The sequence below is a fragment of the Cebus imitator genome, unplaced genomic scaffold (assembly GCF_001604975.1).
Source record: "Cebus imitator isolate Cc_AM_T3 unplaced genomic scaffold, Cebus_imitator-1.0 Scaffold406, whole genome shotgun sequence".
NCBI lineage: Eukaryota > Metazoa > Chordata > Mammalia > Primates > Cebidae > Cebus > Cebus imitator.
This window is the reverse complement of record NW_016107721.1, coordinates 1,688,813-1,712,623: the sequence shown is the minus strand read 5'-3', so window position 1 is coordinate 1,712,623 and position 23,811 is coordinate 1,688,813. Positions and strand designations below refer to the sequence as shown.

Here is a 23,811-nt window from a genome sequence, read left to right as displayed (position 1 = left end):
CTTTTCAACTTCTTATTTCTTGATTTCTGTAGTTCACTATTAAGCCTGTATTACAAAATACATAAGCAAAAGGAGGAAATAAAACTCACTCATAATTCCACCACCAGTATATTGTGGCTGTGCCAGTGTACAGTGCTGTCTTTTCAATGTATATTATATGTGGCTAAAGAGTATATACAGACTTCCAATGAGCTACAGAATTCCTTGAATTTTACTTTTTAAATAATTAACTAAATCCCTTTTCTGTATATAAGGTGCAGTATCAGCAAGTAAGAGCCAAAATTAAAGTATGAAACCTAAACAAAATTAAGTTACCATTAAATTACTCAATTTCACCTAGGTTAGATTTTCAGCTTGAAAATAATGAACTACTTTTTAAGCTATTGAAATAAGTCACTACAGGCACAAATACCTATAAAAGCCATGTTAATAACATAAATAAGTAAAGCAGGGCTGGTGGGACAATAAGAAAAGTGGTGAGGGCTTTACTAAACAGAAGAATGTGTGTGCCCTCTAGAGACAGTGTAGTTCAAAAACACTTATTTAAAAAAATGTAAAAACATCATGCCACAAGGCTTAAAACCTAGAAACACATATTTATAAGATAACAAGCTCACACAGTCTAAATCCCACTGAGAAGGTAATTTGACCTTTACTAAGATAAAATGAAACAAAGTCTAAAACACATGGAATAGTTGGAATCTTCATTCAGGAAATATTCTTGGGTTGCTGATAAACAGGAAACCATTACAGGTGTATAATTCATACCAGGCAGGAATAAATATGTTCAACTCTTACACTTTTTTAATCCAAATAACTTGACATATTATTTATTTGTTTATTGTCAATCTCCCTCAAACTAGAGGTAAGCCCCTTGGAAAAGGAATTCATTGCTACAGCTCCGACTCTAAACAGTACATGACACATGGTAGGTACTCAATAACATCTGTAAAGTGAATTAACTTAGTAAGTCAACATAAATACTAAACAGAAAAACAGTGCAAGACATACTACTTATTAGCTGTTTTGGAATTAAAACTTAAATCACATTTGATTTCACACAGGCTAAAGCAAACCAGGTTAGCCCTACTATATAATCCTTTTAAGGTTTTCTGTTGGTTTGCTTTATAAGGGAAGAATAAATTCAGAAGTTATAGTAAGCATTATTAATTCATACTTGGTCTACTGCAGAGACTGATCATTACTTTCCATCAGTGCTTCAAAAGTGTGAGATCCAGAGCAGCATCAGCATCACCTGGAAACTTGCTGCAAATGCAAACTGTCAGGCCCCAACACAGATCTGCAGAATCAGAAATTCTAGGGGTAGGTGGAACCCAGGAAGCTGTTTAATAAATCCTTCTTATGCCTGTTAAAAGTATGAAAACCACTCTAATGCTTCAGCGGCTCAGGACAGCCAGGGATCACTTAAGTGTTCCTCTTTTCTCAATTGCTAATACATGGTTTGTCTGTTCTCAACAACTTGGAGAGTCAAAGGTGTGAATCCATCAAAATGTTAAAAGGGTAGCTAGGAACTATCTTCCTACCCAAGAATCATTAAAATTCTGCTCTTCCATATCCCTTCTCCCCACCAAAAAAAGCCACCTTCATTTAGAATAGACTCTTTTAAGAATATAGTAATGGCAATTATAAAACAATTAAGCCAAGTTTAAAAGGCTAAATTATGTCTAAAATATAATGACTTTTTAGATTAACTATAACTAATTGTAACTGTATAATTAGAAAGGACAAGGAGAAAAGAGCTCTTTGTTACCTATTTAACCCGACCTAGTTAATGTATGCAATCTAAAATAAAAATTACGACTTTTGGTCACCAGAGTGTGCTCATCTGTCAATAACAATCTAGTAAATCTGGTTGAATGTTTCAGCAAAATGTTCGGCTCCCTCCAGCACAAGGGACGACTGAACTCTTTCAAGTGTTGGACTTAAGAGCAGCTGAAGGCCAAGAACACAACCTGAGGAATGGGAGGGAAGCCCGAGGAATGGTCACAACAAATATAAGAAGTAAAAACCATACAGAAATTGTTTTAAACAGAAAAAAGCTTTCTTTATCCAAATAAGAAAATATCTTTGTATAGTTGTACAATGTGTTTACGTTTTAAGCTAAGTGTTATTACAGGGGAGTCAAAAACTTTTTTAAAACTTAGAAAGTTTATAAAGTAAAAAAGTTACAGGAAGCTAAGATTGATTTATTATTTCAGAATTTTTTTTGAGATAGGGTCTCTCACTCTGTCGCCCAAGCTGGAGTACAGTGGCGCAGTCTCAGCTAACTGCAACCTCTGCCTCTGGGGCTCAAATGATCCTCCCAACTCAACCTCCAGAGTAGCTGGGACTACAGATATGTGCCATCATACCCAGCTGATTTGTTTTTGCTGTTGTTGTTTGTTTGTTTGTAGAGATGAGGTTTTGCCATGTTGCCCAGGTTGGTCTCAAACTCCTGGGCTCAAGTGATCTGCCTGCCTTGACCTCCCAAAGTGCTGGGATTACAGACATGAGCCACAGCATCTCCTGGAAGAAATTTTTAAATAAATTTAGTGAAGCCTAGGTGTACAGTGTTTATAATGTCTAGAGCAATATACAGAAAGGCCTTCACATTCACTCATGCCCCTCATTCATACAACTCCCAGTCCTGCAAGCTCCAATCATGATAGGTGCCCTATATAAGTGTACTATTTTTTAAAATCTTTTATATAGTATTTTTACTGTACCTTTTCTATGTTTAATCATATAAATACCATTATGTTACAGTTGCATACAGTATTCAGTACAGTAGCATGCTGTACATGTTACACAGGTTTTTATCCTAAAAGCAATAGGCTATACCCTATACAGCCTAAGTGTGTAGTGGGCTATACCATCTAGGTTTGTGTAAGCACATCCTATAATGTTCCCACAGTATACAAAATCACCTAACAAAACAATTCTCAGAATGTATCCACGTTGTTAAGCAAAGCGTAACGGTAATTTAAATATCCTCTTCCTTATTAGGAGGAAAAACAAACCTGTACCACCTACTCAGGTATATTCTGATTTGCCAGTACAAGAGGGCAACAACTGTTTCTAAAGTAGGTTAAAGCCTTTTAAAAGTGGGGCACTTTCTAAGTTTTAGGATTTATGGTTTGCATAATTCAATTCAAACACTATGCACAAATTAAATGTCTACTGTGATCATGAGTTAGCCATTCCTCAGCATACGTTACATTCATGTAAACAACCAGATAACACTGATGTCTTATTTTTATTTTATATAAGTTCTCGTTAACACACTCTTTAAGGGTTCTGTACTCCCCACCCTATAACAAGACCACATTTTGTTTGGTTCAGATAAGCCCTATAACACACCAACTATATAAAACCTGCTTTGCCTTGCTGCAAATGAAGAGCCTCTTCCCTCAAAACACTGTAAAACCTGTAGAGCAAATACATGGTTACTCTTTTACTGCTTAGAAATCTACACATTTTTCAATTAGAGAAAATGTAATAAAATAGTAGAAACTTCCTTCATCACTACCATCTTTAAAAAATAAATAAATAAACAGCTGAGCTGCAGTGGCTTTCCCGCAGATTGAAAGCTACGTTCCTTTAGAATAGTTACTGTACAACACTGCTCTACCATTACAACATCACACAGGAACCTGTGACACAGTTCCTCAAATGGACATGTTATGACATACATACATACAGTGAGAAGTTCAAGAGCTATCAAGACATCCATTTTGTCTCCAACTCCACTAAATCCAAAATCTCATAAAATTCAAAGTACTCAAAATTTAAAACAGAAAAGTATTTGCTCAACTGAGATTACACAGGTGTAAACTATGCTAACTGCAGGTCTACCACACTTTTAAAATTCCGTGGTGGGTGTTTTCCAAGATTTAAACAAGTCAATCTCTCCTTGGCATTAAGCCCAGTAAAGTCTGAACCTTGAAGCAGTAGCATGAGGCAGGTGCTGACGTGGATATCAATGGTAAGTAAACAAACCTTGCCCTGTAGGCCCCTGAGAAGTTCAGGACTTGAGGACAGAATACTAAGAACAGGCATATTTGGAAATGGGTGGGAGATGGAGTAGTAAAGTCTGCAGGCTAAACAGTAAAAAGAAAAGAGAAAGATTATTTATGGAAAAACAGAGACAAAGGTTTAGGACTCTGAGACCTAGAAACACATGGGGCAGGACTGTGAGGGAGTGTGAAGCACAGAACTGGCAGATTAAGCAGAAGTCAGCATAAGAAATGCTGTAACATCTAGCCCCACTCCTTTAATTCCATAATGCTATCAGCCAGGAAAAATATGCTTTACTTCCCCCTCCACCTATCCATTTTGCCATTCTCTCAGAATGGAAGATCCTTCTCTAGAGAAACTGAATAGTCCCAGAGAAAAGACATTCATATACTAATATTTGGCAGTTCCTCAACAAAATAGCAGCTCTACATTCAATCAGCCTAACATGAAGCCCAATACTTAAACCTGACAAGGCCCATTATAAACACAGAACTAGCAATTATCTTTTTTCACTTTTAAATAGGGATAGACAACTAAGAATCACCAAAGATCTGTAAGAAATCATAGACAAGAGATCAAAACAAAATTTGAAAAGCTAAAAACAAAGATAATCCAGAGAATATAACTTGTTTAAAAACTATAATTACTATCTTCAAAGAGGTAAGATAAAAATTTAAAACACTCATAAAAAGAAGCAATCCAAGTGCTCTTAAAATTTAAAAAAAACGTTAAAAATACAACATCAAGGAATTCTCCCAGAGCTTTATGAGAAAGGGGATGTAGTACAATGTGGTTAACCAACTTAGAAGATCAAAACGGAAAATTCAACATGTGACTACCAATAATTCCAGAGAAAACAGAATAGAGAAAACGTAAAGGGAGAGAAATATTAACACATTAATATAAAAAAATTCCCAGAAATTTTCTCAAGGGGAAAAAAACGTCACATACAAAAAAACAAGAATTAAAATGGCAACTGACTTCTCCATTGGAATTATGTGCGCTTACAGTTAATGAGGCAATACTTTTTAAAAAGTCAAGGAAAAGTTATTTCCCATTAAGAATTCTATACCCAAACTACCAATCAAGTGTGAAAGTAGTATTTTTAGATATGACAAGACCTGAAACATTATCCACACACTCTTTCTCAGGGAAGGACTAGAAGATAAGCTCTATACAGATACTTAGAAGTTCATCAACAGAAAGGAAGACAAAGCAGCAATCATTCCCAGTATCTGGCAAGTCCCTGAGTGGCAACTATGCCTGGCCCTAAGCAATAAACAGAAACAAGAGGTCTAACAGCTTCACCAACAGACAAAAACAAAGGCTGAAACAAAAAACGGTGACAGGTACATGGTGAATCTAATGTAGCTGCTGAAAAGTTTAAGTTCGTCCAGGCATGGTGGCTCACACCTGTGAACCCAGCACTTTGGGAGGCAGAGGTGGGTGGATCACCTGAGGTCGGGAGTTCAAGACCAGCCTGGCAAACATGGTGAAACCCGGTCTCTACTAAAAATACACAAAAAATTGGCCAGCATGGTGGCGTGCACCTGTAATCCCAGCTACTTGAGAGGCTGAGTTGGGAGGATTGCTTGAACCTGGGAGGCAGAGGTTGCAGTGAGCCAATATCGCACCATTGCACTCCAGCCCGGGCAACAGAGCGAGACTCTGTCTCAAATAAATAAAAAAATTTTTTTTAATTATGATAGTAAAAGAACTGGAACGGTAAGGTTATGTTAGAGGTATAAGAGAATTAAATCCCAAAAGTCAATAGATAATATAAAAATAATTTAGCAGTAACAATATCAGCACATTGAAATATATGGCTAATACAAGAAGAAACAGCTAAATGAAACCTAATCAAACGACTGACTTTGGGGAACGGGTCCAGGAATGGAAAGGGGTAGGGAATGGAACCACTGATTTTCATTATGTGTCTTTTCACATAATTTGAGTTTTTAAATTATAAACCTGTATTATTTTAATAAGAGCCAAGTATTGTTTTTGTTTTTTATATACAAAGAATTTGGTGTATCTAAAATCCTCAGAAATGGAAAAACAAAATCTATTGAAATTAAATTTCTGTTTCAGGATCTCCAATACCTAAGGCATAGGAAATGTGCAAACTCAGAATTTACCAACTGCCTCTGGATCTACCTGACTGTTCCACAGACACCTCAAAAGAGACAGACACACCACACACACACACACACACACACACACACACACTCTCCATCACTTCATACCTTTACTCCTTCCACATCTGGGTCAAAGGCACTGACAGCTACCCATCATCCAAACCGGCAATCTTGACTCTTCATCTTCCTTTCTTCACCCCCCAAATTTTGCAGATTCTAGGCCCTAAATATCTCCAAAATTGAAACCTACTGTCTTCCAAAGTTTTATTTGTTCAAGTCTTCATCTCTTGTCTAGACTACAGAAATTCCAACACCCTAACTAGTCTCTAAGCCTCCATTCTCTCTCCGCTCTAAATTAACGCACTAAGATAAATTTTACCAAGTTGGCTCCCTTAAAATCTTTCTCCCATTCCTACAGAATAAAATCCTTCCTCTAACATGGTGAGTCCTCCACTACCTAGCTTTTTCTATCTGTCCATGTTTAATTTACAAATGTGTGCCACTCTCTCCTCACACTCTGTATTCCAAAAATAATTTCAATTCTGGGTCTTTGGCACAGGCTGCCCCTCTGCAAGGAAATCTCTTCCAGTCCAGCTTCCCCCTCCCAACTCCCTATCCTCCTGGCAAACTTCTATTCAATTTTATAAAGACTCTTTCCTCAAGGCTACCAAATACATAACTTTACTATAGCATTTAATCATAATGTATCATAATTATCTGTCTTTCTATCATCTCCCACATTAAACTGTGTCTCTTCATTATCAGAGGCTAAAATATTACTTTGGCATACAATAAACACTTGAATAAAACACCATTCGGATGATGAATTAGCATACCTGCAACTACATATTACAGATCTATTCAACTTTATCTATAGAGGTTAATAACCAAATGTCCACAAAAACAGGAAGAAAAATGGAAAGCCAATTTGCCCTGTCCAGACATACCATAAAAGGATATCAACAAACAACTTTTATATAGTGCTTAACAGTTCACAATGTGAATGCATATGGTCTACGGTTTATACGGTTATAGTTTACAGTAAGTAAACAGTATTTTCTTTAGAGATTTGGGACTGCGCCTTATGTAAACATTAAAATAGCTCTCTCTTATAGTTTCACCAACATCATTTTATATGATACATGTCAAAAAATAGCAAGACAAGATCCCCAATAGGATCCTGAAGTTCGGCTGGACACAGTGGCTCACCTCTGTAACCCCAGCACAATGGGGACAGTTTGGTGAAGTATGATCACTCTGAAAACCCTGACCTCATGAAACCCTGCCTACACACCCCTCCTCCCAAACATGAGACTAACTTTACTTGTTGAAGACCCTGCCATGATATTACCTGAAACCTCACAAAAAAAAGAGATTCTCTCTAAGCAGACCTCACTGCCTCTAGATCTCTCACTAGAACCAGATTTCCCAGGGGAACAAGTACCAAATCTAAACAAATAGGAGACAGCTTACATTCCAAAAGAACTGGAAGACTTTAATACATTATGCTGGCAAAAACCTGGGAATACATGTGGGAATGGATTCTGAGGGTGCTGAATAATGAAGAAAGAACTTTTGATGAGACAAGTCATTAAAAGGAACGCACTTACTAAAGATTCTTTATTCACTACACTGCCTCAAGAAGCTGGGTACAGTTCTAACAGTTTGGTTGTTAATTGAAACCTGGACTCAATGTCAGCCTGCATTAAAAAGAACAGGATTAACAGTAGATTAGATACTGAAAAAGAAAAGATTAGTGCGTGTGAAGACATAGCATTAAAATTTATCCAAACTAAAGCAGAGGGGAAAAAAAAAAAAAAACTTTTTAAGAAAATGAACAGAGCCTCAGTAACTCATGGCGCAATAACAGGTGATATAAGTGTAACTAGTGGTAGGGGGGTTCTGACAAAAAATAATGAATAATTTTTCAAATTTGACAAATTCTAAAACCCCACAAATCCAAGAAAGTCAATAAATACCAAAAAAGAACATGAAAAACTGATGAAAACTTAAGTAAAAATTTTAAAAGTACCCAGAAAAAAAAGGGACATATTATATAAAAAGAAACAAAGATAAGACTATACAGACATTTATTAAAGAAATAATAAGGCCAGGCACAGTGGCTCATGCCCAAAGTGTAATCCCAGCACTCTGGGAGGCTGAGGCAGGTGGATCACCTGAGGTCAGGAGTTTGAGACCAGCCTGGCCAAAATAGTGAAAACCCTATCTCTACTAAAAACAAAAAAAATTAGCTAGCCGTGGTGGCACGTGCCTGTAGTCCCAGCTACTCAGGAGGCTGAGGCAGGAGAATCGCTTAAATCTGGGAGGCGGAGGTTTTAGCGAACCAAGATCACGCCATTGCTCTCCAGCACTGGCAACAAGAGCAAAACTCCGTCTCCAAAAAAAGAGAAACAATGCAGGTCAGAAGACAATGGAAAGATATCTTTAAAGTGTTTATAGAAGGAAAAAAAAAAGGCTGTATATCTAGAATTATATATCCAGCAAATATCCTTAGAAAATGAAAATAAAATAGAATTCTGCGGACAAACAAAAGCTGAATAAATTGAAGATCAACAGAACTATATTATAAGAAATATTATGGGAGGTTCTAAAGATGGAAGAAAAATAAGAGATGGAAACTTCCATCTACACAAAGGAAAGAGAGGGACAGAAATGGTAACTATCTGAGTAAATACAAAATACTTTATTCCAGTTTATTATTATTTGAAAGAAATCTCAGCATGATTCCACTCATATGAACGATCTGGAATAGGTAAACCCATAAAGACAGAAAGCAAATTGGTAGATGCCAGTGAGGAATCAGGACTAGTTGCTTAATGAGTCTGGAATGTTATTTTGGGTTGATGAAATGATTTGGAACTAGATAGAGGTAGTTGCAAAACACTGGGCATGTACTAAATGCCACTGAATTATTCACTTTACAACAGTTAATTGTGTGTAACATAAATTTCATTCCAACTTTTTTTTGAGGGGTGCAACAGATTCTCGCCATGTTGCCCAGGCTGAAGTGCAATGGTGCGATCTCAACTCACTGCAACCTTCACCTTCCACATTCAAGCGATTCTCCTGCCTCAGCCTCCTGAGTAGCTAGGATTATAAGCACACACCACTATACCCAGCTAATTTTTCTATTTTTAGTACAGACGGGATTTCACCACATTGGCCAGGCTGGTCTCAAACTCCTGACCTCGTGATTCACCCACCTTGGCCTCCCAAAGTGCCAGGATTACAGGCGTGAGCCACCACACACGGCTCATCCCAACTTTTAAAAATAGATAAATGACTGTTTTGAGCAAAATTAATGACAGTGTATTTGGGGGATTATGATATATATTAAAATAAAATGTACAACAATAGCATAAAGCACAGGAGGGGATAATTGGAAGTATACTGCTATTAGATTTTTATAATATAAGTAAAGTAGTCTAATACAATTTGAAGGTAGACTGTTAGAAGTTAAACTTTCATAATCATAAATCCTAGAGTAACCCAAAAGAGCAAAACAACCACGCTAATAAGCCAAACTGGAGAAAAAACTGAATCATAACAATAACCAAAAAGGGCCAGGTGCAGTGGGCCACACCTGTAATCCCAGCACTTTGGGAGGCCAAGGCAGCTGGATCACCTGAGGTCAGGAGTTCAAGACCAGACTAGGCAACATGGTGAAACCCCTTCTCTACTAAAAATACAAAAATTAGCTGGGAACAGTGGCACATGCCTGTAATACCAGCTACTCAAGAGGCTGAGGCAGGAGAATCGCTTGAGCCTGGGAGACGGAGGTTGCATTGCACTCCAGCCTGGTGACAGAGCAAGACTCCGTCTCAAAAAAAAAAAAAAAAGACATGAAAAGAGGAACATTTTTAAACAACAGATGGACAAAGAGTAAACAAAGTGAAAGACAATATGATTTAAACCCTACCATACTGGTAACTACATTAAACACAATGGTAGCAGAGGTTGTCAGAACGGATTTTAAAAAGGCAAGATCCAACCATATGCTCTCTACAAGAAATGTACTTCACACAAATAAATTAAAAATGATGGTAAAAGATATATTATGCAAACAATACTCCTTAAAAAACCTGGAATACCTACCAGTAAAAGTACTCTTTAGAGTAAGGAATATTACTAAGGATAAAAATAGACATTCCATCATAATAAACAGTCAATTCATCAAAAAGATATGCAACAATCCTAAATACAATGGGCTAAATAAGGTTAATGAAACAGAACTGATGCCCATACATACATGGTCAGTTATTTTTGAGAAAGTTGCCAAAGTAACTCAGTAAGAAAAGGACAGTCTTTTCAACAAATAGTGCCAACACAATTAGATATACTTATGGAAAAAAAGGAGCCTTGATCTTTATCTCACACTATACAGACATCAACTCATAATTCAAGATCATAGATCTAAACATAAAAGCTAAAACCATAAAACTGCTAGAAAAAAATACAGAAAATATCTTGACTTTGGGGTAGGCAAATATTTCTCAGGATACAAAAAGCAAAAGCCAGAGAAGAAAAAATTGACAGTTTAGTCATCATCAAAATTGAAAAACATCTACTCTTAAGAAGACACTGTTAAGGAAAAAAAGACAAGCCAGAGTGAAAACAGTAATAATACATGTCTGACAAAACTTGTATCCAAAATTCACAGTGACGACAAACAATACAAGAAATGAGCAAAAGATGTGAGCAGATTCTCACAAAATAAATTATGAGGCAGGACAATGATCACACGAAAAAGCCAACAGCACAGGCACTGGTCTGTGGCCTGCTATGAACCAGGCCACACAGCCAGAGGTGAGCTGTGGGTAAGGGAGCATTACCACCTGAGTTCCGCCTCCTGTCAGATCTGCCGGGGCTTTAGATTCTCATAAGAGCACCAACCCCATAATGCAAGGGATCTAGGTTGCACACTCCTTATGAGACTCTAAGCCCTGATGATCTGAGGTGGAACAGTTTCATCCCAAAACTACCCCCAGTCCATAGAAAATTTGTCTCTTCCAAGAAACTGGTCCCTGGGTGGGGATGGCTGCTCTTAAAAAGCCAAACTTTAAAAGACTGGCAACACCAAGAATGCAGAGCCTAACCAGTACAAGTGCCAATTAAGTAAGTAGAGAAACTGGAGCTGTCTTACCCAGTTGATGGGGTTGTAAAATGATGCAACCACGTTAAAGAATTGTTTGGCAGTTTCTCATAAAATTAAACATACCAATAATATATAAACAAGGAATTCCACTTGTATGAAACCTTTGCCCACACCAAACCTTGTAAATGGTTGTTTATAGCAGCTGTGTTCATAATAGCCAAAACTGGAGACAACATAAGGACCAACAGATTAATAAACAATGTATGATATATCCCAAAAAAAAACAAAAACTACTCCTCAGTGAGAAAAAGGAATACGTAACTGACATATGCAAGAACATGGGAGAATCTCAAGAACAGAAGAAGAAACAAGCCAAGCACAAAACAATACACATTATATGATTTCATTTATATGAAATCCTTCGGTAACAGAAAGCAGATGAGTAGGAATGCTTGGGGCTGGGGAAAGCAGGAAGAGTTAACTGTCTGCAAAGAGACACAGGGAAGGCCGAGCATGGTAGCGCCTAACTGTAATCCCAGCACTTTGGGAGTCCGAGGCAGGTGGATTACTTGAGGCCAAGGAGTTCGAGACCAGCCTGGCCAAGACGGCAAAACCCCATCCCTACTAAAAACACAAAAATTAGCTAGGTGAGGTGGTGTGTGCCTGTAATCCCAGCTACCCGGGAGGCTAAGTGGGAGAATCACTTGAACCCAGGAGCCGACGGTTGCAGTGAGCCGTGATCGTCCCACTGCACTCCAGCCTGGGCAACAGAGCGAGACCCTGTCTCCAAAAAAAAAAAAAAAGAGAGAGAGAGAGAGACACGGAAGTATTTCAGAGTGAAGGAAATGTTCCTTTGATTGCTGCAGTGGTTGCCACTGGATACACAGTCCTCCTTGAGCCTTACAGACTCCTACACGTCTTATTGAGTATGCCAGGAATACAAGGCCATGACCAGTCACTCTTGAACCTAGGCCATTCTGTACCTGATAACCTTGAAAGATGAGGTAACATCTCCCCTTAGACAAACAGCAGGCTTGCTGACTGCTTTTTACAAAAGCAGTGGATTCCCCAAGTTTGATGTTCTTCAGCTGCAACACAAAACCACTGTGAGCATCCACCTTGGCCATAGTATGTCATCCTCTTGAGACTTGGGGGAAGGGGAAATCATGCAAATACAGCAATTGTCATGCTATGTGCTATGATGTGAAGAATAAATTCTTCATTCTGACTCAGGAGTCCCCCAGCTTATGTCAGCATCCAGTAATAAAAGTTGAGAGTCCCAAATCCCAAAATCCGAAACTTTTTGAGCACCAACATGACACTTAAAGGAAATGTTCACTGGAAAATTTTGGATTTTGAATTTTTGGATTTGGGATGCTCAATCATTTGACATAATGCAAATATCCCCAAATCCCAAAAAAAAAAAACTGAAATCCAAAACCCTTGTGGTCCCAAGCGTTTCAGATAAGGAATATTCAACCTGTAACAGTAATAGGCTAACTTTTAGCCATTACAGGGTAAAATCAAATCCCAGACCAGAGAGTTACATGGGTTAAAATGCATCTAACTGCACACCTAAAATGGGTACACTTTATTGAATGGAGGAGGGGGAGAAGAGGTATAGAGGAAGAAAATGGACATGGTGGAAAAAGAAGAGGAGAGGAAAAGGAAGAAGACGAGGCAGGAGGCAGTCAGAACAGAAATTCCTTAGCATATGGAGAAATGAGTCCAGACATATGAAGAAAGGAATGTAAATTTGTCACGTTCTAACCCACTCTTACACACTCTCTAAACTGTGCTCTGAGAAGGTCCTTCACCATCTGAGAAATATATAAATAATTAAATACAATTATTGAAAAAAATGCTGTGGCTGATAGTGCCTTGTAATTCTGGGTTAAAGATGGGCAATACTGCCATTCAAAGGGGTTCCCTGATTTCAGTGGAATAGTTCTATTTCCAGAGTGACAAAGGATATGTAGAAATAACTTCCAGATATAAAATGGGCATGTTTATTTTAATAGGCAGCAGGGCCAGAGTGATTAGCAGAATGGCTTGGACATCTGGTGGCTTGGATCTATCTCATGGTGGCTAATCATGATGTCCTTAGGGAAAAAAGGCAGTATACTCGGGTATTACTTGATCTGTTATAATGGACAGAAAAGAAAAACTCTAGGTATATTCAACAGAGGTCTCACTTAAGTGGCCACAATGAAGAGCCATATAACATCACCTAAGACCCACACTGAGCCTGTTCACAGACACAGAACTGCTGGAATAAAGACGATGCATTCCACTGAGCAAGAAACCCACAAAATTGCTTCAAGAGCATAGTTAAAGTCTTCCACCTAGCCTTTTCCAATACAATATGCAGGTATTCATTAGGGAGACAGTACATTTGGGAAATGAAAATCGCTGAGACTTTTCAAGGATTAATAAACACTGGCTTTAAGCCAGTACAAACCCTAAGAGACAGGAATTCACTATGGTAAACCAGGCAGATCAGAGGCTTATGGATGTCATGTAAATGGTACATGACATTTGGCCTCAATCCATCTCACAGTAGGGCTGGTGGACCCACAGTAACACTGCGACTCCCCAGTTCTGAAAACAAGTTCATGGCTCTCTGATCTGTGAAGTCAGGAATATCAACATAGGAAGGGCCAAGTGGAATCCCCTAGATGCACCCTTTCCTACCAAAATAATAAACTCAAACCAATAAACAGCACATCTTTGTGAGAACTACAGAAAATACTACCGACGTCAAAGACTTAAAAGATAGGAATGGTGATGACATTCTGATTTCATGAGCCTGTCTGGCCAGCACAAAAGAGATGGGCCTCAGAGCATGACTGTGGATTATCATCAATCAAATCCAAGGTGACTCTGCAATTTTAATTGCTGTTCCAGACGTGGTCTATTCACCGTGACAACTCAACATCATCCCTGGTACCTACCATATATCCATCAAGGTAACAAATCCCTTTTTGCTCTGTCCCAAAACCAGAAACCAACAGAAGCTGTTTTCACCTTACAGTATAAAGTATACCTTCACTTCCATAGCTCAGGGATACATCAACATGGCAGCTATCTTTCATTAACTGATCCAGAGACTTTGGGCATCTCGGCATCTCACAAGTCTACTACACTTATTCCCACAAGCAAGTACAGGTTTTCCTATATTACCATATCTCCACTGCACTTGGTACAATTCAGCTTTCTAATTTTTGCCAACCTAACAGGTGGGAAAAGACACTCTATTACTATTTTTATTCTTTAATTTTGGTGGGTATATAGGAAGCATATATTTTTATGAGGTATATGGGATATTTTGATACAGGCATACAATATGTAATAATCCCATCAGGGTAAACAGGGTATCCATCACCTCAAGCATTGATCCTTTGTTTTACAAACAATCCAATTATACTTTTTCCATTACTATTTTAATATGCATGTCTCTGAATATTAATAATTTTATCTCTTCTTATGCTTGTTAGAGTTTCCTACTCTATAAACTACTTATTAATATCCTTTGCCTATTTTTCTACAGAGGTCGATGCCCCCTTATTATTGATGTACAGTAGTCCCTTGTTTAGTCAGATAATCCCTTGTCAATTTTAGGCACTGTAAATAAATTATTTCTTTCGTCTTTTGCTGAATGAAAATCCTTAATTTTCATAAATCAAAATCATTATTTTTTCACCTTTATAAGCTTCTGAAGCTTTAAAAACTACTTCCATGACCCTTGGGAAAGAACTTCTTGAACATTTTCTATAATAATTTAGTTTTTCTTTTCACATTTAGGTGTTTAATTCATTCAGAGTCTATCCATCTGTGATATTAAATTTATTTTTTCTCTACATAGTGAGTCACTCTAATAACATATGGCTCCTTTCTCCAGTGGTTTATGATGCCACTTTAAAAGTTCCCAAATATACATCTATCTAGGTAAGTCTCTGCCCTCCAATTTGTTCCCTTGGTCTATTTTTCTTTTCTTGAACTTATACCACTACACTACAGCCTTGACATTTTAAGTTCTAATAAGGCAAGCCTCCCATCCCCAAACAAGTCTTTAAGATTAATTTATTTACAAACTTTATTCCACCCACCATATAAATTTTAGACTTAGGTTACTGAGTTTGTCAAACCAAATGTAATTTTGATGGCATTTAAACTGAATTTATAAATGGAGAAAATTAGTATTCTTATAAGTAATTTGATCCAAGAGCAAGGAAAATTGTACCATTTATTTAGATTATGTTCCCATTTCTTCATAAAGTTTTATTCTTAAAGGTCTTGTGTATTCCTGGGTTAATTCCTAGAGACTTCATAGTTTTGTTACTATTATTGCATACAGTGTTTACTTTTGATTATCTTTACTAGTTATCACTAGTTTAGTAAATGCTATCAATTTTTTAAGTTATCTTAAGTCCAGCAATCCTGCTAAATTCTTACTAGTTCTAAGTTTTCTCTTGATTTTAAGGATTCATCTAGGTAGGTGATCATATTATCTGCAAATAATAAGCATTATCACTTGCCTTACAATCTTTATACCTTATTTATTTTTTCCTTATAATGTTAGCCAGGACCGTCTTACAATGCTAAACAGTAGTGATGACAGGAGCATCCTTATCTGGTTATTGATGTTAAAGCATATGTATCTAAAATTTCTCCATTAAGTATTATTATTTACTGTAAGTTTTTGATAATGACCTCACCTAGTTATTTTGTATTCCTAGGTTGTTAGGAGTTTTTACCATAAATAGGTGCGGGATCTTGTTGAATGATTTCATGGCACCAATTGAGATAATCGTTCATTTTTCTCCTTTAGTTAAAGAGTTAAATTAGATAAGTGGATGCTAAACAATGCTTACATTTCTAAGACTAGCTCTACGGATCATGACTCTTTTAACACACTGTTGGATCTGATGAACTCGTAGTTTTTTTGCAGGATTTTCATTTCTATGCTAAGTAAAACAGACCTGTAATTTTCTCTTCTTACATGCCCTTACCTAATTTTAGAATCAAGATTTCACAAATTCCATAAAATGAAGCTGGTATTTTTCTCACTATTTTCCAGGACAACTTAGAAAAGGAATTAAGCGTTAAAATGTGATGGAACTCACAAGAGTATCTGGATCCAGAGCTTCTAAAAAGGGAGATCTTTACCATTTCAGTTTATTAGTTCAAGGTATTTCTTCTGATACCAATTTTCACATTTAATAGTTTTCTAAGAATTATACTTTTCATTTAAGCTTTCAAATTTATCAGCCTAAATTCATAACATTCTTTTTTTAATCTAATATTTGTAGTTATTTTCCATTTTTCATTTATTTGCATCTTTTTTCTTGTCGATTATATCAGAAGTCTGCCTAGCTTATTAATCTTTTCAAAAAATAATATTTTGGTGTGACAAATCCTCTGTTCTCAATTTTACTGATTTCTGTTCCTAACTTTATGCTGTTTTTGAATGAACTTTACTAGAGCAAGCTTCCTTCATCACTCAGGTAAGTCATTCTGCCACTCTATAGTGGTTCCACAACACAGACTTCAACACACAAAATATACAATATAAACATTATTATCGTGAATAAGGAGAAAAAGCACATATAAATCTCACCAATCAAACCTACATATTAATGTCTTTGACTAAGGCAGTCTCTTGAGGCAAATAATTAAAATTACGTGCTGTTCCCACAATGTGTGTAAGATTCCTACTCTATCTGCATGAAGGCAAATATTTTCTCCGCACAGCTGATTGGACAAGACAGCTTGGTAAAATTAGTAACCAGAAATGAACTCTCCAGTTGCTTTACCAGATGCCATTCAAAACTTGCAGTTAATAATAGGAGAGAAAACCCTGGCTGTGACGGTCATATTCATTTTACGAAACAGATTTTGGTCTTAAATCTTTCTGCGTGCAATTGAGCGTTAAGACAGATCATTAGCATAAAGTTCAATAAGCAACCCAATCTTGGGTTTGGACACAAGGCTTAACCCATGCTGAAACGCTTATTCTTAGGAGTGTAAGCTCTGAAAGTGATTTTATGCATTATTAGCTTCAAAACGATGTCGGAGCTGCCACTGCATCGGAAAGCAACTCATACATATTTCCCTAGCAGGATGCAAAGGTGTAACACAGAAGAGGAAGAACAAGCTGCAGATATAGGTCAACTTTCAAATTCCTGACTTCTTTAACACAGCATGGACAAAAGCACAAGAACACAAGTGGCCAGACTTCATTTCTCTCTCCGGCTGCAAAAGACTGAAGGCCTTCCCCTAACGAGACTCAGGCAGCCTTATTTTCCTCTCACTTTTGAGGGTGAAACTTCAAGAGAAGACGGGTGCGAAAAGAGCTTCGCAATGTTGAGACAGCCAGTTGTGATAGGGATCGCGTTGGTAGAACTTGGGGCTGCGTGTGTACCAGGCTGCCTCTCTAGACCAGGTAATACAAGAAGCCAGGGCCGCTCAGGCGCTGGCCGCAGACACCAAATGAGGGGGAGGGGACGGGGAGGAGGAGGAAGGGGGACTGGGAGAGGAGGAAAGACCGAGGCCTGAAACAAAGGAAGCGGGGCTTGCTCCAAAAGGGGCTGAATTCGGCGTCCGAGTGGGGTGGAGAAAAGCCAAGGCTGCTGGGAAAGGCTGGACTCACAGAACTTGGAGGTGGAGGTGTTGATGTTGATGGTGGAGCTGGCAGTGGGGGCGGGGGCCGCCTTGGCCACGGCGGCGGCCGCGTCGCAGCTCTTCAACATCATGATCACCCCATTGGCCTCCGGCGGTGGCGGCGGACCCATAGGGAGCCCCTCCTTGGGGCCCTTCCTGTCCACGGAGACCGCGGGCACCGCCAGCAGCTGCCCCCCCGGAGGCTCTCGGGCAGGGGCTGGGATCGACGAGGGGGGCGGTGGGGGTGGCGGGGGTTGCCGGAAGCCGTCCAAGGCGGCCTCCCAGTTGTTGTGGTTCTGGTCGTCCATCATCGCCTCGTAGCTGCCCCCCTCCTCCTCTTCCATGCTTTCCTCCATCCTGCTGGCCCCCGGCACCCGCCCGCCTCACAGGCACCTGCCGCCCGTCTCAACCCCGAGCCAGCGGGCACCACTGCCTCCCCGAGCTCACATCGCCGGGGGCAGGAACGGGCGCAGCGGGGAGGGCTGCGGTGCGCAGGGTCTCTCGCTCACCGCGGGACCGACTCGCTAGGAGACGCGGCTGACGGCGGTGGGCGCTCCGGGTCTCTAGTCTGGGAGAGGCTGCCGTAAAGCAGCGGCGCCCCTCACGACATTTTACAGCGGCTTCCAATAGGCAGTTGGAAGGGCAGCTGGGGGCGCGGCCAGAAGGGCACGTGGTGGCGAGAAAGCTCAGCGAAAAGGGGCGGGAGCTGTGAATCACTCCCACGCCACAGAGCAAAGGTTCGCCCCGCCTCGGCTGGCCGGGAGCCGATAAGGGAGGAGCGACGGGCCCGGACTAGCATTCGCCGGCCCCGCCCTGACCCGGCCTCCCGTGACAAAGGTGTTTGTTCTGCGCACGCGCGTTCGCATTCTGGTTACCAAGACAACGAGGAGTCTGCCGGCTCCTGAGTACGCGCGCAACGGCGGTCAGTGCAGTCGCTGTGGACTGGCCAGCCTTATTGGAGGTGTTCTCGCGCTCTCCAGGTCTATCAGGCCATTGCACCTCTGAGTGCCTGGGAGCCCCGGCTTTTGCTTGGAACGAAGATACGGGGCCACAAGAGGCCCCGGGGTCGCAGGTTATACACGGATGGGACCGTCCTGGGCGGCCCGTGGCCGGACTGCTCTTTGGTCAGTCCCCAGCCGTCGCGACCCAAACGCACAAAACCGAGTATAAAAACCGAATCACACAAAGCAGGATGGCGCAAAAAAGAAATGCGTTTGAGTTATTCCTGCCTGTTTTTAAAATTCCTTTACGCCTGTATGCACTGAGGCCAGTAATCCAACTTTTAAAAATGCCAGCTGGGCGCAGTGGCTCAGGCCTGTAATCCCTCACTTTGGGAAGCCGAAACGGGAGGACCGCTTGGGCCCAGCAATTCGAGACCAGCCTGACCAACATAGCAAGACCCCATCTCCACAAAAAGCTAGCCTGGCATGGTGGCACGTGCCTGTGGTCCCAACTTCTCCAGAGGATGAGGTGGGAGAATCACTTGAGCCCTGGAGGTCGAGGCTGCAGTGAGCCGAGATCACGCCACTGCACTCTACCCTGGGTGACAAAGTGAGACTCTGTCTCCAAAAAAAAAGAAAGAAAAAAGAATGAAGTGATACATTGAAGGGGAAAACATAAAACTGTAGAATTCCATGTGTGGCAAAAGAAAAGCAGAAGAAGGAAGGCAAATTCTGTTTCAGAGAAACAACTGACGGTTTATCATCAGCAGACATTTTCTAGGTAGATGGGTGAGTATGATGAGATAAAGAGTCTTTACATGAACAATATCCAATATACAGGGAAGATAGAGTCAAAAAAGTGTCTCTTAATGAATATACTGTGTAATAAAGCAAGCCTCTACATATCTAAGGATTTATATCATAGCAACCATATAGCCACAAAATATATAAAGCAAAAATGGACCAAAGTATAAGAAGACAGAGAAATCTACCATTGGAGTAGGTGATGTTTCACCTACATTTTTGGTTTGTGCATACAAACATAAAGGAATTTTAAAAACACGCATGAATAACTCAAACTCACTCCCTCTCTAACTACTATGCGTTGAATACGGCCTCCCACAAGGTATGTCCATGTCCTAATCCCTAGAACTTGTGAATATGACCTTTTTTGGGAAAAGGGTGTTTGCAGATGTAAAGTTCTAGAGATGAGAAAATTATCCTGGATTATCCAGATGGGCCATCAATCCAATGACAGCTGTCCTCATAAAAGAGAAGTAGAAGAGAAGACACAGAGAAGAGGAGGAGATAATGGAACCACAAAAGCAGAGATTGGAGCAATGGCATTCACAAGACAAGGAAAGCTGACAGCCACCCAAAGCTGGAAGAGAAAAATTCTCCTCTTGAACCTCCAGAGGGAGCGTGACCCTGCCAACACTTGTTTTCAGACTTCTAGATTCCAGAACTGAGAATGCATGTTGGTTTTTCTAAGCCACCTGTTGTGATAATTTGTTAAGCAGCTGATTACAGGAAACAATACCTAGATCGAGGGGACCAAAAAATCTTTAAGGGATTGGAATAGATCAGTAACACAATTACCAAGCTTAATCTAACATATACCTGTAGAATATTGCCTTAATGACCGTAGAATACACACTCCATTCAAGAATATGCTAAACATTTATAAAAATTGAACATACTGTGCCATAAAGCAAATCTCTACATATCTAAGGATTTATATCATAGCAACTACATTTTCTGCTCACTAAATAGGTAAGTTAAAAATCAATAACTAGGCCAGGTGCAGTGGCTCATACCTGTAATCCCAGCACTTTGGGAGGCCGAGGTGGGTGGATGGCCTGAGGTCAGGCATTCAAGACCAGTCTGGCCAACATAGTGAAACCCTGTCTCTACTAAAAATACCAAAAAAATTGGCCGGGCGCGGTGGCATGCGCCTGTAATCCCAGCTACTCGGGAGGCTGAGGCAGGGGACAGGGGAATTGGTTGAACCCGGGAAGTGGAGGTTGCTTTAAGCCCAGATCACGCCACTGCACTACAACCTGGGCAACAGAGAGAGACTCAGTCTAAAAAAAAAAAAAGAACCAAAAGATAACTAGTAAGCCCCATATTTCTACTATTCCAATTAACTCATGGGTAATAAAATAATAATAGAAATTAGAAAACGTTTAGAACTGATGAGCTTGGTACTATCATAGCAATATAACTTCCATCTTCTTGAAGGCCCTGCTCTGAGGGTTTTTACTGTGAGGGCCCAGCTCACTGATGAATTCTGAACCTTTCATGTGTGTTTCATCAAAATAATATACGACACTCATTTTCGCTGTAACTAAACTATTGTGACAAGACCTAATGACAGTTGAGTGAAACCAGTCACTGACGGAACAACTTTCTATAAAAAATACTACCTACTGAAGGGAAACCAAATGGGCATATTGGTAACTGGTTGATTTTGTGGCATTATGAGACATTGTTATATTTTAATAGTTATTAACATAAACCCTTTGATGATTTACTCTGGGTTGCAGAGATGGGGTATAACATGATTAGCAACATTGACCCAAAACCAGTGAACACAGGTTAATAGTTATTATAACCTTCCATAATCGAAGGTATTCATCTCTTTGGTTTTTTTGGTTTGTTTCTATTTCCCACTAGGCTGTGAATTTCATTAAAGCAGGATAAGTATATATGTAAATTTCTGTGTAAGTTTGGATAAATAAAGAGGAAACTAACTCAAAACTCAATAGCAGTTATCTAGGGATAATGAGATTGCTGATGGTTTTTTTTTTGGGGGGGGGGACAGAGTTTCGCTCTTGTTACCCAGGCTGGAGTGCAATGGCGCGATCTCGGCTCACCGCAACCTCCACCTCCTGGGTTCAGGCAATTCTCCTGCCTCAGCCTCCTGAGTAGCTGGGATTACAAGCACGCGCCACCATGCCCAGCTAATTTTTTGTATTTTTAGTAGAGACGGGGTTTCACCGTGTTGACCAGGATGGTCTCCATTTCTTGACCTCGTGATCCACCCGCCTCGGCCTCCCAAAGTGCTGGGATTACAGGCTTGAGCCACCGCGCCCGGCCCGCGGATGGTTTTAATCTTCTTTGTATCTTTCAGTGTTTTCTTGGTTCTCTACAATGAGCATGTATTATTTTTATAATCGGAAAAGAATTCTGAAACTTAAAGATTAACAAAAACATTAAGGAAGTATAAATTGGGATTACATAGGTTAAAATGTTTGTTTTGGGTTCCAGAAACAGAAATGGAATTAAAAATTGCTTTAAAATCAAGCCTGTTAATTGGCTAAGAGACTGAGAAGGTGTAGAAATGGTAGAGGTAAGGCAGGGCCCAGCCATTACTGAGCTCTGGTTCTTTGTGGTATGTCTTTGTCTCTCTTGAGTAGGCTTCACCCTTAGGCTTCCTACAAAATGGCTGCCACAGTCACCTGCCTCATGTCCATGGACAAGAAAGTCAAAATGAAAAGGGTCTGTGAATTCTGGTAGCTTTCTATTATGGGCAAATTCCTAGAAGCCCTCAGCAAACTGCCTCACAGTGTCTCATTGGCCCATTCCTAAACCAACCACATGGCACTTACACCTGGATCCCAGAGCCCCTTACTGGAAAGGATATGGATTCATTCCTGGAAAATAAGGTCCATTCCTAGAACTCAGCATGGAATCAGTTTCTCCCTAAGTACATTGGCTGAAGAGTACATTAGCTGAGAGGGGAAGGAGTGGATAGAAGAACAAATATTGGGGTCAATTTGGAAGGTTTAAATAAGTGCTGAGTAGGCTACAATGTCCATTGTAGGCCGAAGTATGGAATCCTATAGAACTCCTATTACCTGACATCCCAACCTCTCCACTACCTTCCCTTCATAAATGCCTCCCTAATCAATGTATCTATGCAAAATTATGTATGTGCTGATTAGAATCGAGAAAGACATAACTAGCCAGGTATGGTGGCTCATGCCCGTAATCCCAGCACTTTGGGAGGCCAAGGTGGGTGAATCACCTGAGGTCAGGAGTTCAAGACCAGCCTGGCCAACATGGTGAAACCCCATCTCTACTAAAAATACAAAAATGAGCTGGATGTGGTGGCAGGCACCTGTAATCCCAGCTACTTAGGAGGCTGAGGCAGGAGAATCGCTTGAACCTGGGAGACGGAGGTTGTAGTGAGCCCAGATTGTACCACTGCACTCCAGCCTCTGGGAGATAGAGTGAGACTCCATCTTAAAGAAAAAAATAAATAAGTAAAAATAAAAAAAGACTTAACCCATGTTTGTTTCATCACAAAATGCACATGTGGCCAATTGTCTAAAATAGTTAAAACATAAGGGGGGGCTACAGAAACTTGATCATTAAGAATTAGTTTTTATATGGTTTTAAATACATTGTCACTTTCCCACACAACATTTATTTGTAATTGTTCAATACTTTTTAATGAATAAATCTATGATTAGCTTAAATCTACTTGAAATCATATTTTATATCAAAAGACTTTTTTCTTTTTGAGATGAGGTCTTGCTCTGTTGCTCAGGCTGGAATGCAGTGGCATGATCATGGCTCACTACAGTTTTGACCCCCCAGACTTAAGCAATCCTCCCACCTCAGCCTCCCAAGTAGCTGGGATTACAGGTGTGCACCACCATGCCCAGCTAATTTTTGTAATTTTTGTAGAGGTAAAGTTTCACTATGTTGCCTAGGCTGGTCTCAAACTCCTGGGCTCACCTCATCCTCCCAAAGTGCTAGGATTACAAGTGTGGCCCATGGCGGCCGATTGAAAATACTTTTCTTCTTTAGTCAACTTTGACAACATAGCATGTACTATGTGATACATTTATCCCTAAGAGAAAATATTCTTGCAATTTTTACATATTTTCATCTATGCTACCATTGTTAGTAAAGGATGAAATTGCTC

The 23,811-nt window shown here is 39.8% G+C and overlaps 1 protein-coding gene across 1 annotated transcript in view; it reads right to left on the bottom strand.

Annotated features, from left to right (window-relative positions):
* Positions 1–19,137, bottom strand: part of CACUL1 (CDK2 associated cullin domain 1) — a 69,308-nt gene extending 50,171 nt beyond the window's left edge. Inside the window, exon 1 of the mRNA XM_017509103.2 lies at positions 17,924–19,137. Coding sequence (XP_017364592.1) covers positions 17,924–18,290 — 367 coding nt within the window. The 5' untranslated portion in view covers positions 18,291–19,137. The remainder of the gene's footprint in view (positions 1–17,923) is intronic.
* Positions 19,138–23,811: the final 4,674 nt, after the last annotated feature.